This window comes from Urocampus carinirostris, chromosome 12, assembly GCF_059441175.1.
Source record: "Urocampus carinirostris isolate Australia breed hairy pipefish chromosome 12, RoL_Ucar_1.0, whole genome shotgun sequence".
In the NCBI taxonomy this organism is placed as follows: domain Eukaryota; kingdom Metazoa; phylum Chordata; class Actinopteri; order Syngnathiformes; family Syngnathidae; genus Urocampus; species Urocampus carinirostris.
This window is the reverse complement of record NC_142360.1, coordinates 38,984,614-38,997,539: the sequence shown is the minus strand read 5'-3', so window position 1 is coordinate 38,997,539 and position 12,926 is coordinate 38,984,614. Positions and strand designations below refer to the sequence as shown.

Sequence of the window (12,926 nt, the reverse complement as noted above, 5' to 3'; positions counted from 1 at the left end):
ATATGGCTTTCTCTACTCTTTTTCTCTCTCTCATTTTCATGCTCTCCTTTTTACCCTCTTTCTCTCACTTTATTTCTTTTTCTCACTTTCTCCTTCTCTAGCTTTCTGTCAGTCCTTTTCTTGCTTTCTTTCTACATGCCTCTCTTTTTTGTTCTGGCGTTCCCCCTCTCTTTTTTGCACTCTCTTTTTCCACTCTCTCTCCCTTTCTCTTTTCCACTCTTTTTCCCCTCTCTCTCTCTCTCTCTCTTGCACTCTTTCCCCCCCCATCTCTCTCTCTTGCCCTCTTTCTTCTTCTCTCTCTCAAAAACTGCTCTGAACATTGACAAATGTCATATCACCCAAAGTGACTCAGTCAAAAATCTAGGTGTCACATTGATCTGTCCTTACAAACACACGTGAAGAATATGACTAGAACAGCTTTTTTCCATCTTTGCAACATTGCTAAAATTCGTCCTATGCTGTCTCAGTCAGATGCGGAGATTATAATTCACGCGTTTGTTACTTCCCGTCTCAAAGACTGTAACGCACTACTCTCCGGTCTCCCCAAGTCCAAAATCAAGAGCCTTCAGCTGGTACAAAATGCTGAAGCGAGACTTTTAACTAAGACAAGAAAGTGTGATCAAATTACCCTGATTTTAGCTAACCTGCATTGGTTCCCTGTTAGCTTAAGATGGGATTTTAAGGTTCTGTTGCTAGTATACAAAATCATACATGGACTTGCTCCCTCATATCTTTCAGATTTAATTTCCTCTTATGTTCCAGTCCGGAGCCTTCGCTCTGAAAATGCTGGTCTACTAGTGATTCAAGAGCCAAGAAGAGATCCGCAGGTTCAAGAGTGTTCCTTATTCGGGCCACGGTGCTGTGGAAGGCTCTTCCCCCTGAGATTCGATCTGCAACCTCAGTGGAATTGTTTCAATCTAGGCTTAAAACACACTTATATTCTATAGCATATGAATAACCTAGATTTTATGTTGACAATATTTGTGTATTATTTGCCCTCATGTAGGTTTTAGATCAGGGGATGGTGTCATAATAGTCTGTGGTCTGTGCAGCCCTTTGAGACTCTTTTTATAAAGGGTGTCACAAACAAACATGACTTGACATGTTTTTGAGTTTTTCCTTGCCGTCATGGAGGTTTTAGATCAGGGGATGGTGTCATAATAGTCTGTGGTTTGCAATAATCTGTGGTCTGTGCAGCCCTTTGAGAATGTCACTTCTCAAAGTTTCTCTATTCTCCTCATGTTGAGGTTTTTGAGTTTTCCCTTGACCTCATGTTGGTTTTAGATCAGGGGACGGTGTCATAATAGTATGTGGTTTGCAATAATCTGTGATCTGTGCAGCCCTTTGAGACTCTTTTGATAAAGGGCGTCACAAATAAACATGACTGGACATGTTTTTGAGTTTTTCCTTGCCGTCATGGAGGTTTTAGATCAGGGGATGGTGTCATAATAGTCTGTGGTTTGCAATAATCTGTGGTCTGTGCAGCCCTTTGAGAATGTCACTTCTCAAAGTTTCTCTATTCTCCTCATGTTGATGTTTTTGAGTTTTCCCTTGACCTCATGTCGGTTTTAGATCAGGGGATGGTGTCATAATAGTATGTGGTTTGCAATAATCTGTGATCTGTGCAGCCCTTTGAGACTCTTTTGATAAAGGGCGTCACAAATAAACATGACTTGACATGTTTTTGAGTTTTTCCTTGCCGTCATGGAGGTTTTAGATCAGGGGATGGTGTCATAATAGTCTGTGGTTTGCAATAGTCTGTGATCTGTGCAACCCTTCTAGACTCTTTGTGATTAAGGGCGAACATAGCATACATAAATCACATCCTTTTTTGTGCCGCAAAGAAAACCCAGTAAAACAACAAAACAAAAACGAAAAAGAATATGAACGTGCATCTGGCATAGATGTCGCTCACCTCTTGAGAGAGAAAAGGGATGATCTGAGCGCAGATGGCACTTAGACGCTTCACGATCTCGGCCTGTGAATCACAAAAAAAGCAGAGGGAAAAAAAAAGAGCGAGTGAGCTGGAGTTCACGTCACATATGGAAACACGCACAAAGAACATATGAGCGGCATTTACAGAACGTTAAATCTAGGCCGCATCAAAAGAAGACGTTTCTAACGAGGTTGAGGAAAAAGTAGCTTAAAGGCGAGCTGTATTTTGTTTTTTTCTATCCATGCACTGCACACTTCATTAGGGAAACCTGCACACGAATATGTGGATACACGAAACTTATAGATGTTAATACCGTAAATTCCGGACTATAGAGCGCACCTGATTACAAGCCGCACCCACCACATTTTAAGAGGAAAACCGATTTTGTACATACACAAGCCGCACCTGTATATAAGCCGCATGCGCCCACATTTAAACATGTAACACAAACACAAAATTAACCCAAACCCGACTTCAAGTCCCGCGATTGAAACTAAATGTCCTTCATTAAAGTCCACAGTCCAAAAATCACAGCCGGCAAAATGAACAGAAAATGATACCGGTACTTAAGGTTTGATGCAGACCTGCAGAGTCCGGGTCCCGTTGAAAGTAATCCAAGGAAAAAGTGTATATTTCCAAAGGTAAGGGTGGGAAAAATATATCAGATGAACACATTTACTCACGCAACTCCTTTTTCTTCAACCAACTTTTTACCCCCTCTCCTTTCCTTGTCTGTCCCTGACCTTCAGCTGTCCCCCTTAAACCCGTCACCCCGCGTTTGTTCCGCCCCTCCTTTTTCATTCACCCGTGCAAAACATATCAGAATAAGTGTCTAAAATCAATACAAATAAACACATTACAAAAATATACAGTTGCAAATACATATTATACGTGGGTTACACATATTTACAAAGAAAGGCGGTACACCGAGATTTACTTGACATGTTTTTGAGTTTTTCCTTGCCCTCAAGTAGGTTTTAGATCAGGGGATGGTGTGATAATAGAGTATAATCTGTGGTCTGTGCAGCCCTTTGAGACTCCTTGTGATCAAGGGCGTCACAAGTAAACAGGGATTGACTTGATGTTTTTGAGTTTTTCCTTGCCCTCATGTAGGTTTTAGATCGGGGGATGGTGTCATAATAGTCTGTAGTTTGCAATAGTCTGTGCAGCCCTTTGAGACTCCTTGTGATTAAGGGCGTCACAAATAAACATGACTCGACTTGGGTCATGCAGACCACTGATGATCTAAGAGCAGTGTTTTTCAACCTCATCTCATCAGCCGTACCGCTTATCCTCATTAGGGTCGCGGGGGGGCTGGAGCCCATCCCAGCCATCTCCGGGCAGTGGGCAGGGGACACCCTGAACTGGTTGCCAGCCAATCGCAGGGCACACAGGGACAGACAATGCATTCGCTCATTCACACCTAGGGACAATTTGGACCGGCCAATTCACCTGAAATGCATGTTTTTTGGAACGTGGGAGGAAACCGGAGTGCCCGGAGGAAACCCACGCAAGCACGGGGAGAACATACAAACTCCGCACAGGAAGTCTGGAGCTGGATTTGAACCCACGACAGGTTCCCATGACATGAACTGTGCCGCACAAGCGCTAACCACTGCGCTGCCGTGCTGTCCCTGTCCACTCAGCAAAAATCAAAACTATCCAATATGCATGCCAGTGCGGTCTAGCGCCTGGCAGAGTACTAACGTAGTACTCTTACATAACATCAGCAGCGGCTAGCTAATTACAGGGTTTGTACACCGTTTTCATGGCGAAATTCAAGCACTTTCAAGGCCAATTTGTCATTTTTTTCAAGTACATTCACAGTATCAGATGATGAAGGTGCTGTATCCAAGTCAGATCAAGAACGAGGGTTCTCTGGATACTGCTAAACCATGGGAAGCAAATGTTTCAAGAGTAGGGGAAAACCCCTAGTCGGCCTGGAGAGGGATGGGCGACAACAGTCTGTACTTGCCCATGACACACCACAGGAAGTGGTGGTTCAGGGATCCAGATTTTGTGTCCTAGTCATTTACAATATAGACATATGCGCCGTGGTACAAAAAAGCATGAACCTCAGCCTCATTTTATGTCTGTGCCTGCAACAGCTCTACCGCCAAGCCATTATTACACCATCCCATAAAAACATCCTCCAACCCCCCCCTTCTCCTTTGGCTTTTGCTCATCTTTCTCTCTCTCTACTTCCTTTTAATTTCTCCATTACCGGCCTCCCTCTTCATTACCATGTCGCTTTCATTTGCTAGATCCCTCGACTTCCCTCACCGCAGGGTAGGTGGGCGACGATAAATGGGGGTGGGATGTGAAAAGGTGGCGGTAAAGAGCATTGGTTATACAAAAAAGCTCATCTGTGAGGTAAATCTGACTGTCAATCACCACCAGGGTTGGGTAGGGTTACTTTAACTGGATTACTTTCAATTACTTTTGGATTACCCCAATACCAAATATGCTGGTAAAAGACTAAAGAAACTAAATATGAATAAAATGATGACTCACAACACGTGGTAAGCTTTCTCTCCTGGCTTTGATCTCTTTGATCTCCGGCAAAACGAACATCAAATGCGACAGAAACAAAATGAAAATAAATCCAAACAGCTTGCCAACATCATTTTTGCCGTTCCATGTGTTCCGTTACTCCCCAAGCCTTCACAAAATTTAGTCATTTTATTCATATTTAGTTTCTTTTGTCTTTTATTAGCATATTTGGTATTAGAGTAATCCAAAAGTAATTGAGAGTAATTGAAAGTACTCGTCGGTGGTTCGCGCCCCGGCCGAGTCATTCCTAAGACTTAAAAAGTGGTCGGCGGCGCCCTCTGTTGGCTGCGGCTGCATCGGCTCGCTACAACGGGTCAGGTGCAATCGACATTTCGTTCTGTGTACATTGTTACACAGAATGACAATACAAGGAAATTATTATTATTATTATTATTATTATTAAAGTAACCCTACCCAACCCTGATCACCACCGATGCAATCGTAAGAGATGCAAGCACAATGTTGTTACCATTAGGGATGCTCAATAAGCGTTTTGATTGACTCAAATATTGAACTCTTGATGAATTAACAAAAGAGATACCAGGTACTGGGCATTGTGACTTGTTCCCAAAAACTTCTCTGAACATTTTTAGATATTTTTTATTTTTTTTCTGAACCAGTGTTCTCGTTTGCCCGCGTCCCTGCGTCCTAGACGCATCATTTTTGCTAGGGACGCATTGCGTCTAATCAACGTGCGTCCCCGGGACGCAACTTTTTTGACACCAAATTGTCAATATTACCCGATTACTTTTTTTTTTTTAAACAAAGAATTACAGCACTCCAAACTTTTCGTCAGGCAGAGCCGCCATTGTTGTTTTGGTCTCGGGGTTCGAGTTTTCGTCTGCACGCCGATCTCGGCAAACGAGATCTCGTTGTTTCGAGATGACGTCGTTGTTCTGGTGGTTGTTGAGTGAAAGAGAAGTATGCCTCCGTAAAAACAGTTGGTATTAGGTGCAAATCAACAAAAAATTGGTCATTTCTTCAGTGTCGGTAATAAGTCAAAACATAATACAGAAAGTGGTAACAACGGCAATAATTCCGGCACGAAAAAAACGGCGGAGAAATTCTTCAGAAGACCGCGAAGGCAAGGAAAACACACGCGTTGACGCGAACGATTTGACGAAAGATTAACAAAAGAATACCCCTAGCAAGAAAATTACTTTTCTGCCAAAATGGACTCAATTATATTCCTGGTTACGCTATGAGGAGGATGATAATGGAGGCTACATGTTCTGTGATGCGTGTACCCAGCGTGACAAAAAAACTGGACTGCATAAATCATTACGCAATACGAACTTTCAGAAAAGCACATTGGATCGGCACAACGACAATGAAAACCACAAATTAGCTATGGAAATTCCGTTTCTGCAATTGGACCTTGAGAAGGCATTATAACTGTGGCGGGACAGCAAACCATGAAGAATATATGAACTGAAAAATCTGAAGTGATTAAAACTGCATGAATATATAGACTAAGATTTCAGCAATATCATTTTGTATAATGTACAATATTTTTGTGAACTGAAAAATCTGAAGTGATAACTGCTTTGTATTACCAATTAAGTGTGATGATTAAAACTGAATAAATATATAGATTTTTATTATATATTTGTCGCTGATTTACAATGTCAACCTCGATAACACTATATTTTGGGGAGCCATAGATCTCTGTTGGGACCCGTAGATTTTTGCGCATGCGAGTCCCCGGGACCCATCACTTTTCACAGGTCAAATGAACACTGCTGAACCTGTATTTGTTTGTCGATTGGAACGTTTCCTTTCCGTCTTTCCTTTGCAAAAAAAAAAAAACTGAACCGAATGGCAAGGGACTCTCTGGAAGCCCACATGGTCGCGCTCTGGCTAATCATCGGAACGGAGGCTAACAAAGAATTTGAATCAACAACATCTGCGATCGGGCGAATCGTCCTCCCTTTTGGCAAAGCTTCTCGCAATCTGGAAACCATTCAAGCCGTCCGCTCGCCAAACTTTGATTGAAGACACAAAAAAAGGGAGTGGAGTCGCCTCGTGTTAGCAACGCACGAGATTTGAGCTCTGGCAAGAACGGCCGCCTTTGTAAATAGGCTCGCCTTGTTTTATGAGGTTTTCCTGGAAGACGGGTCGTAAACAACCGTGCGTCGGTCCAAATTAAGCTGATTTATTTCATTTAAAATGAAATACTATCAATCTATCTACCCTGGTCATATCCCTCGAGAGGGGTGACCGTCAGCAAGACAAAAACATGCAAGTCGGTCATGCTTTCGTCCCTCCAGATGGAACGGGACACCAGAAAGCGGCCATGTCACTCGGCTCAGGGTGACACAACACACTCTTCTGTTCAACAGCTTTCACTGGTTTACCCCTGCCGCATCATACAGGTGCCTTGCCCATCCCTTAAAACGCGTCCAAACATCCCACTATCCTTTTACGACACCTCTCCACTCCTTCCTATCACCAACAAGAGCTCTCGCCTCCACTATATTTAGACCTCTTTCCTGCAGTGCACTCATAACACCATCAATCCACGTCAATCTCTGCCTTCTTCTTGGTCTCCTTCCATTGACTTCCGCTCAGTAGATCCTCTTCAACATTCGCTCCTCATCCATCCTCTCCATGTGTCCAAACCAAACAAGTACGCTCTTATCCACACGCTTGCTCCGTTCCACTACTACTCCAGTTTTGTCTCTCACAATTTCATTTCTCAATCTATCCACTCTTGTCACTCCGAACATACTCCTCAAACACTTTATCTCAAAAACATTTAACTTCCTTCTCAAATCTGCATTCAGGCTCCAAGTGTCTGCAAAATGAAATACAGTGCATCATAAACAGATGTGTACCCCAAAAAGTGATCCTGGAGAATATGGGCAGGATAGCTGTACTTTGGGCCTTCACGAATGTCTTTAGCTAGGTTTCGTGTTGTAAGGTTTTAACATTTACTAAACTGAAAAATGACTCCTTAGACACTTCACGTGTATTGTCCAATTCCTTACAGTTGGAGCATGCCCAGAAGTCGGAGAAATTATTGAGCCGAGTGCGTATTAAATAGTATATAACTTCAGTGTCAAGGGACCGTGAATAAATACCAACAAAATCGATAAAGATCTGCTTTAGAGTGGTCTAATTTCGTGGGGTCTGTAACCCCCACAGGCGGCCTAATTGGGTGCTGCAGATCCTGCCCACCGACGACTCAAAGCAGCCAAATCCAATCTTCTACCGGCCTGATAACTCATTTACTTGTACATGATATTAGTATTTTATGCTGAATCTTTTTATTTGAAAGGGAGCACCAAGAGCCTTCAGCTAGTACAAAATGCTGTAGCAAGGCTTTTAACTAAGATAATCACATGTCATGTATAATCACATGACCTCGATTTTAGCTAACCTGCATTGGCTCCTTGTTAGCTTTAGATGTGATTTTAAGGTTCTGTTGGTAGTATACAAAATCATGCATGGACTCACTCACTCATATCTTTCAGATTTAATTTCCCCCTACGTTCCGGTCCGTAGCCTTCGCTCTGAAAACGCTTGTCTACTAGTGATCCCAAGAGCCAAGAAGAAATCCACAGGAGAGTATTCTCCATTCGGGCCCCGGTGCTGTGGAATGCTCTTCCCCCTGAGATTCGATCTGCAACCTCAGTGGAAATGTTTAAATCCAAGCCTAAAACACACTTCTATTATATAGCATATGAATAACCTATATTTCATGTTGACAATATCTGTGTATTATTTGCCCTCATGTAGGTTTTAGATCAGGGGATGCTGTCATAATAGTCTGTAGTTTGCAATAGTCTTTGATCTGTGCAGCTCTTTGAGACTCTTTGTGATTAAGGGCCAAAAAATAAACATGACTTGACATGTTTTTGAGTTTTTCCTTCCCCTCATGTCGGTTTTAGATCATGGGATGATGTCATAATAGTCTGTGGTTTGCAATAATCTGTGGTCTGTGCAGCCATTTGAGACCTCTTGTGATCAAGGGCGTCACAAATAAACATGACTTGACTTGATTCATGCTGAGGTTTCAAGTTTTCCCTTGCCCTCATGTAGGTTTTAAATCATGGGATGGTGTCATAATAGTCCGTAGTTTGCAATAGTATTTGATCTGTGCAGCACTTTGAGACTCTTTGTGATTAAGGGCCAAACAAATAAACATGACTTGACTTGACATGTTTTTGAGTTTTTCCTTCCTCTAATGTCGGTTTTAGATCAGGGGATGCTGTCATAATAGTCTGTGGTTGTCAATAGTGTTTGATCTGTGCAGCACTTTGAGACTCTGTGATTAAGGGCCAAAAAAATAAACATGACTTGACTAGATCTTATCAATTCAAGAATGATTAAAATTCACTTTGATATCTGTGCCCCAAAGACACTAAAAATACAGCACTCATGACACAGAAAAATAATAATAATAAAAGGAAGTTGACCCCCTTTGAAGCCACACATCTCTGCTTCCTTCCTTTCATACAAAAGCCAAAGTGATCCAATGTTACAAAAGGGGCAGTAATTCTTCCAACAGATAAAATCTTCCTTTTTTGGGGGGTCGTTTTTCACTCTGGATATTAGAAGAGCGAGTGCCAAATCGAAAGCTGCCAAAAAGCCAACGAGGGGCCTTTGCGCTATCGTAAAAGCCAGCTAGCCAGGTTCCAAAAACGAGCATTGAGATGCCCGCTTTGGGCATGCCAAAGCCATGGCGCCAGGGAGCGCTGGCAAGGGATGGAGGGAGGTGGGCACAGCTACAAAGAGGGGCGATAAACACCTGAGGGCACAAAAGCTCCCAAGCACACAGACAGAGTTTGAATTCTATTTGAGGTTTGACAACAAGAAGTACAGCTTTGGTTTTTCAAGAAAGTATTATCCCATGATTTATTCGTCTATTTTTAAAATTGGGGTGTGGCGTTTGAGGTGTCTTTAAGATAATTAAAGTTAGATAATTTATCCATTAAGAATGTGTTAACAATTCCCAACTGATTTCAAAGAGCCTTTATGCTTTATTATGGAATATATGCTATTACATGAAATTGTGACAATACAGTATATACACTATTGCACAAAACCGCAAATATATACCTTTATGTACATTATACATTTTATATATATATATATATATATATATATATATATATATATATATATATATGTATATAGGGCAGCAAGGCGGCGCAGTGGTTAGCGCGTGTGCGGCACAGTTCTGAGGTCATGAGATCGAACTCCTGTGTGGAGTTTGCAAGTTCTCCCCATGCTTGTGTGGGTTTCCTCCAGGCACTCCGGTTCCCTCCCACATTCTAAAAACATGCATGTCGGGTTGATTGGCTTAACCAAAATGTCCCTAGGTGTGAATGAGTGAGCGAATTGTCTGTCCCCTGCCCACTGCCCAAAGATATCTGGGATGGGCTCCAGCACCCCCCCGACCCTACTGAGGATAAGCGGTACAGATATCAGATACAGATACAGATGGATATATGTATGTATATACATACATATATATATTTATATATACACCTTTGTTGCTGCTAATGTCATGATCACCGATGTGATGCACCTGTGCCCGCTCCTTTGTCGCCAACGACCTCGGACTCTGATTGGCTCTCTGTCACTATTTAAACCCACGTATATCTGTCACCTGTTGTCAGTCCGTCTGCGAACCTCAGTGTACTCTAGGCAAGCTTTTCGACCCTGACTCCCTCCTGTTTTGGCTCCAGTCTGTTTCCTGGCTTCGACCAGTTTTTTTTATCCTGACCACGTCTACTCTCCCCTCCTGGCTTTTGACTCGTTTCCGATCCCGACCAAGTTTTTTGCTCTCCTGTCCCGGCTACTGACCTGTTTTTAGCTCCCGACACCGCCATCGCTCGCCACGGAAGTGCCACTTCCGCGTTCAGAGCAACCTGCTCCCCGCGACCAGCGATCATCGGATCGTGGGTGCAACCCTTTTACTTTCTTCCAATAAAACTGAGAGAAACGTAACGCAAGTGGGTCCTGTCTCCGTTCTGGTCTTGACAACTATACCAGCTCAGTAGCCTAGATGGTAAGGTGCCCGCTTTGAGACTGGGAGGTTCGGGTTCGCGCCCCGGCCGAGTCATTCCTAAGACTTAAAAAGTGGTCGGCGGCGCCCTCTCTTGGCTGCGGCTGCATCGGGTCAGATGCAATCGACATTTCGTTCTGTGTACATTGTTACACAGAATGACAATACAAGGAAATTATTATTATTATTATTATTATTATTATTATATGTTATTGCACTTCGATCTACTGTTATGATGCTGTCATAATAGTCCGCAGTTTGCAATAGTCTGTGGTCTGTGCAGCCCTTTGAAACTCTTTGTGATTAAGGGCGTCACAAATAAACATGACTTGACTTGACATGAAGCAAAATATTATTCATCATGTTCAGGTTCATTTCACATTTTCATTGAATAGCTTGAAAGATGATTTTCGGAAGACAAACACACTCACCGAGATCTCTTCCGCATTACTTTTTTTGAATTGAATTGAACTGGGAATTCAATCCCTCGGATTGATTTGACATTTTCTGGCATTTATTTGAGAGCTTTTTTTTCTCGAGTAAAGACGTGGCTGCCTAAAACGAGCCCGGGTTCCTGCCGGGTCAACGCCCTGACTGCGGTAGTCAATCACAGAGAGCGAAGAAGGACTCTGAGACGAGTCAACTGGCGTGCACGGGGTCACACTAGGCGGTGCTAGAGCTCGTGCGGGGTTGATACAAAAAGGCAGCGGCAGTTAATCAGGAGGTGAAGAGAAGATTGTGGGAACACACGAGTATTGTGCATTGTCAGGCACTAGGTCACTGGTGTCAAACAGGCGGCCGGCAGGCCAGATCAGGCCCGCTAAGGGATTGAATCCGGCCTGCGAGACAACGCTCAGAGAAGCGAAAGAGAAAAACAAGCTGCAGGTTGAAATATGTCAACTTGATGTTGCCAAAGTCAGGTGCCTCGAATAAAGACACTGTACTTGTATTTATTTATTTATCTCTCTCTCTCTCTGCCTCTCTCTCTCTGCCTCTCTCTCTCGCTCACCCCTTTTCTCCCACTCTATGTCTCTTTCTCTTCCTTTTCTCTCTGTGTCTTTTTAACTTCTTTTGCTCTAATTTCCATTTCTCTCTTTTCTCTTTCTTTTCTCTTTTCTCTCCCTCTGTCTTTCTATTTCTCTTTGTATTTCTTCCTCTCCCTTTCTTTCCCCCTCTCTCACGACTTCTCTTTTTATCTCTTTTGTTTCTCATGCTCTCTGCCTCTCTTCCTTTGTCCCGCCCTCTCTCCTTTTCCCTCCCTCTTTCTCCTATTTCTTTATCTCTCTTTTTCTTTCTCTTTAATCTACTAGTCCGGCCCCCGACAGAATGTTTGTTTTATCGTGTGGCCCCCGAGTTAAAATGAGTTTGACACCACTGCACTAGGTGGTGCTAGAACTCCTGAACTGGAAGTCAATGAGACAAGTGGCGTGCATAGATTCACACTAGGCGGTGCTAGAGCTCATGCAGGGGTGGATACAAAAAGGCAGCGGCAGTTAGTCGGGAGGTGAAGAGAAGATTGTGGGAACACACAAGTATTGTGCATTGTCAGACACTAGGTGGTGCTAGAGCTTGTACAGTGGCTAAACCGTTAGTGTTGGTGGTCACAAGGTGGAGAGAAGCTTGTGGGAGAAACAGACAAGTGGTGTGCACGGGTCGACACTAGGTGGTGCTAGAGCTGGTGCAGGGTCAACGCTGGTAATGACGGCAGTTAGTCATGAGGTGGAGAGCATCTTGTGTGAGGAACAGAACTTACAACTGGTGTGCATGGATAGACGCTAGGTGGTGCTAGAGCTCCTGCCCCTCTGCACTCTGACAAAGAGCATCTTTCTTGTAAGCTTATTTCAATGATTAGGATATCGTGTTTGGATGTAGTTTATCATTTTTGCATTAAAGGTAAACGTTTAAAAGAAAAAAAAGCACAAGGGAACTGAATTTTCACATTTTTTCTTTCTAAACAAGCTAGCAAAGTGAGCCCCAAGCAGATTTTCCACTCATACTTCTCCTATTCCTTGTTTGACAAAAATCACGGCTGTGCGTGACCTAGCAAACACGGCATAATAGCGACATGACCACCTTGGAAAAGTCAAGTATGCCTAAGGAAATTGTCAAACAGTACACCGTAATTTCGACAGAGCACCCGAAAAATTTTAAGACTGCACAAAAAGCTATTTTTAAATGCTTCTTGTGAATGATAGGTTTCCTTTAATACTAGTTTTAAATGCAAATCCCCATAAGAAGAGGAATGTGAATATTTGTCTCAATCTGATTGGCTGCCGATACAGTCCAGGCTCCGCCTCCTGTGTCACTTGGAATAATGGTGAGCAAATTCCAAAACCCGAGATGAATCATGTTGCATTTTGCTAGCTTTCTGGCAATACGAGTTAGTTTTTCACATTTAATAAATGAGCTAATGTAATATTA

The 12,926-nt window shown here is 42.9% G+C and overlaps 1 protein-coding gene across 4 annotated transcripts in view; it reads right to left on the bottom strand.

Annotated features, from left to right (window-relative positions):
* Positions 1 to 12,926, bottom strand: part of tle2b (TLE family member 2, transcriptional corepressor b) — a 99,729-nt gene that overhangs the window by 32,943 nt on the left and 53,860 nt on the right. For all 4 annotated transcript variants that reach the window (XM_088350538.1, XM_088350537.1, XM_088350539.1 and 1 more), the window contains one exon: positions 1,916 to 1,978. In XM_088350538.1, the coding sequence (XP_088206664.1) occupies positions 1,916 to 1,978 (63 nt within the window). The remainder of the gene's footprint in view (positions 1 to 1,915; positions 1,979 to 12,926) is intronic.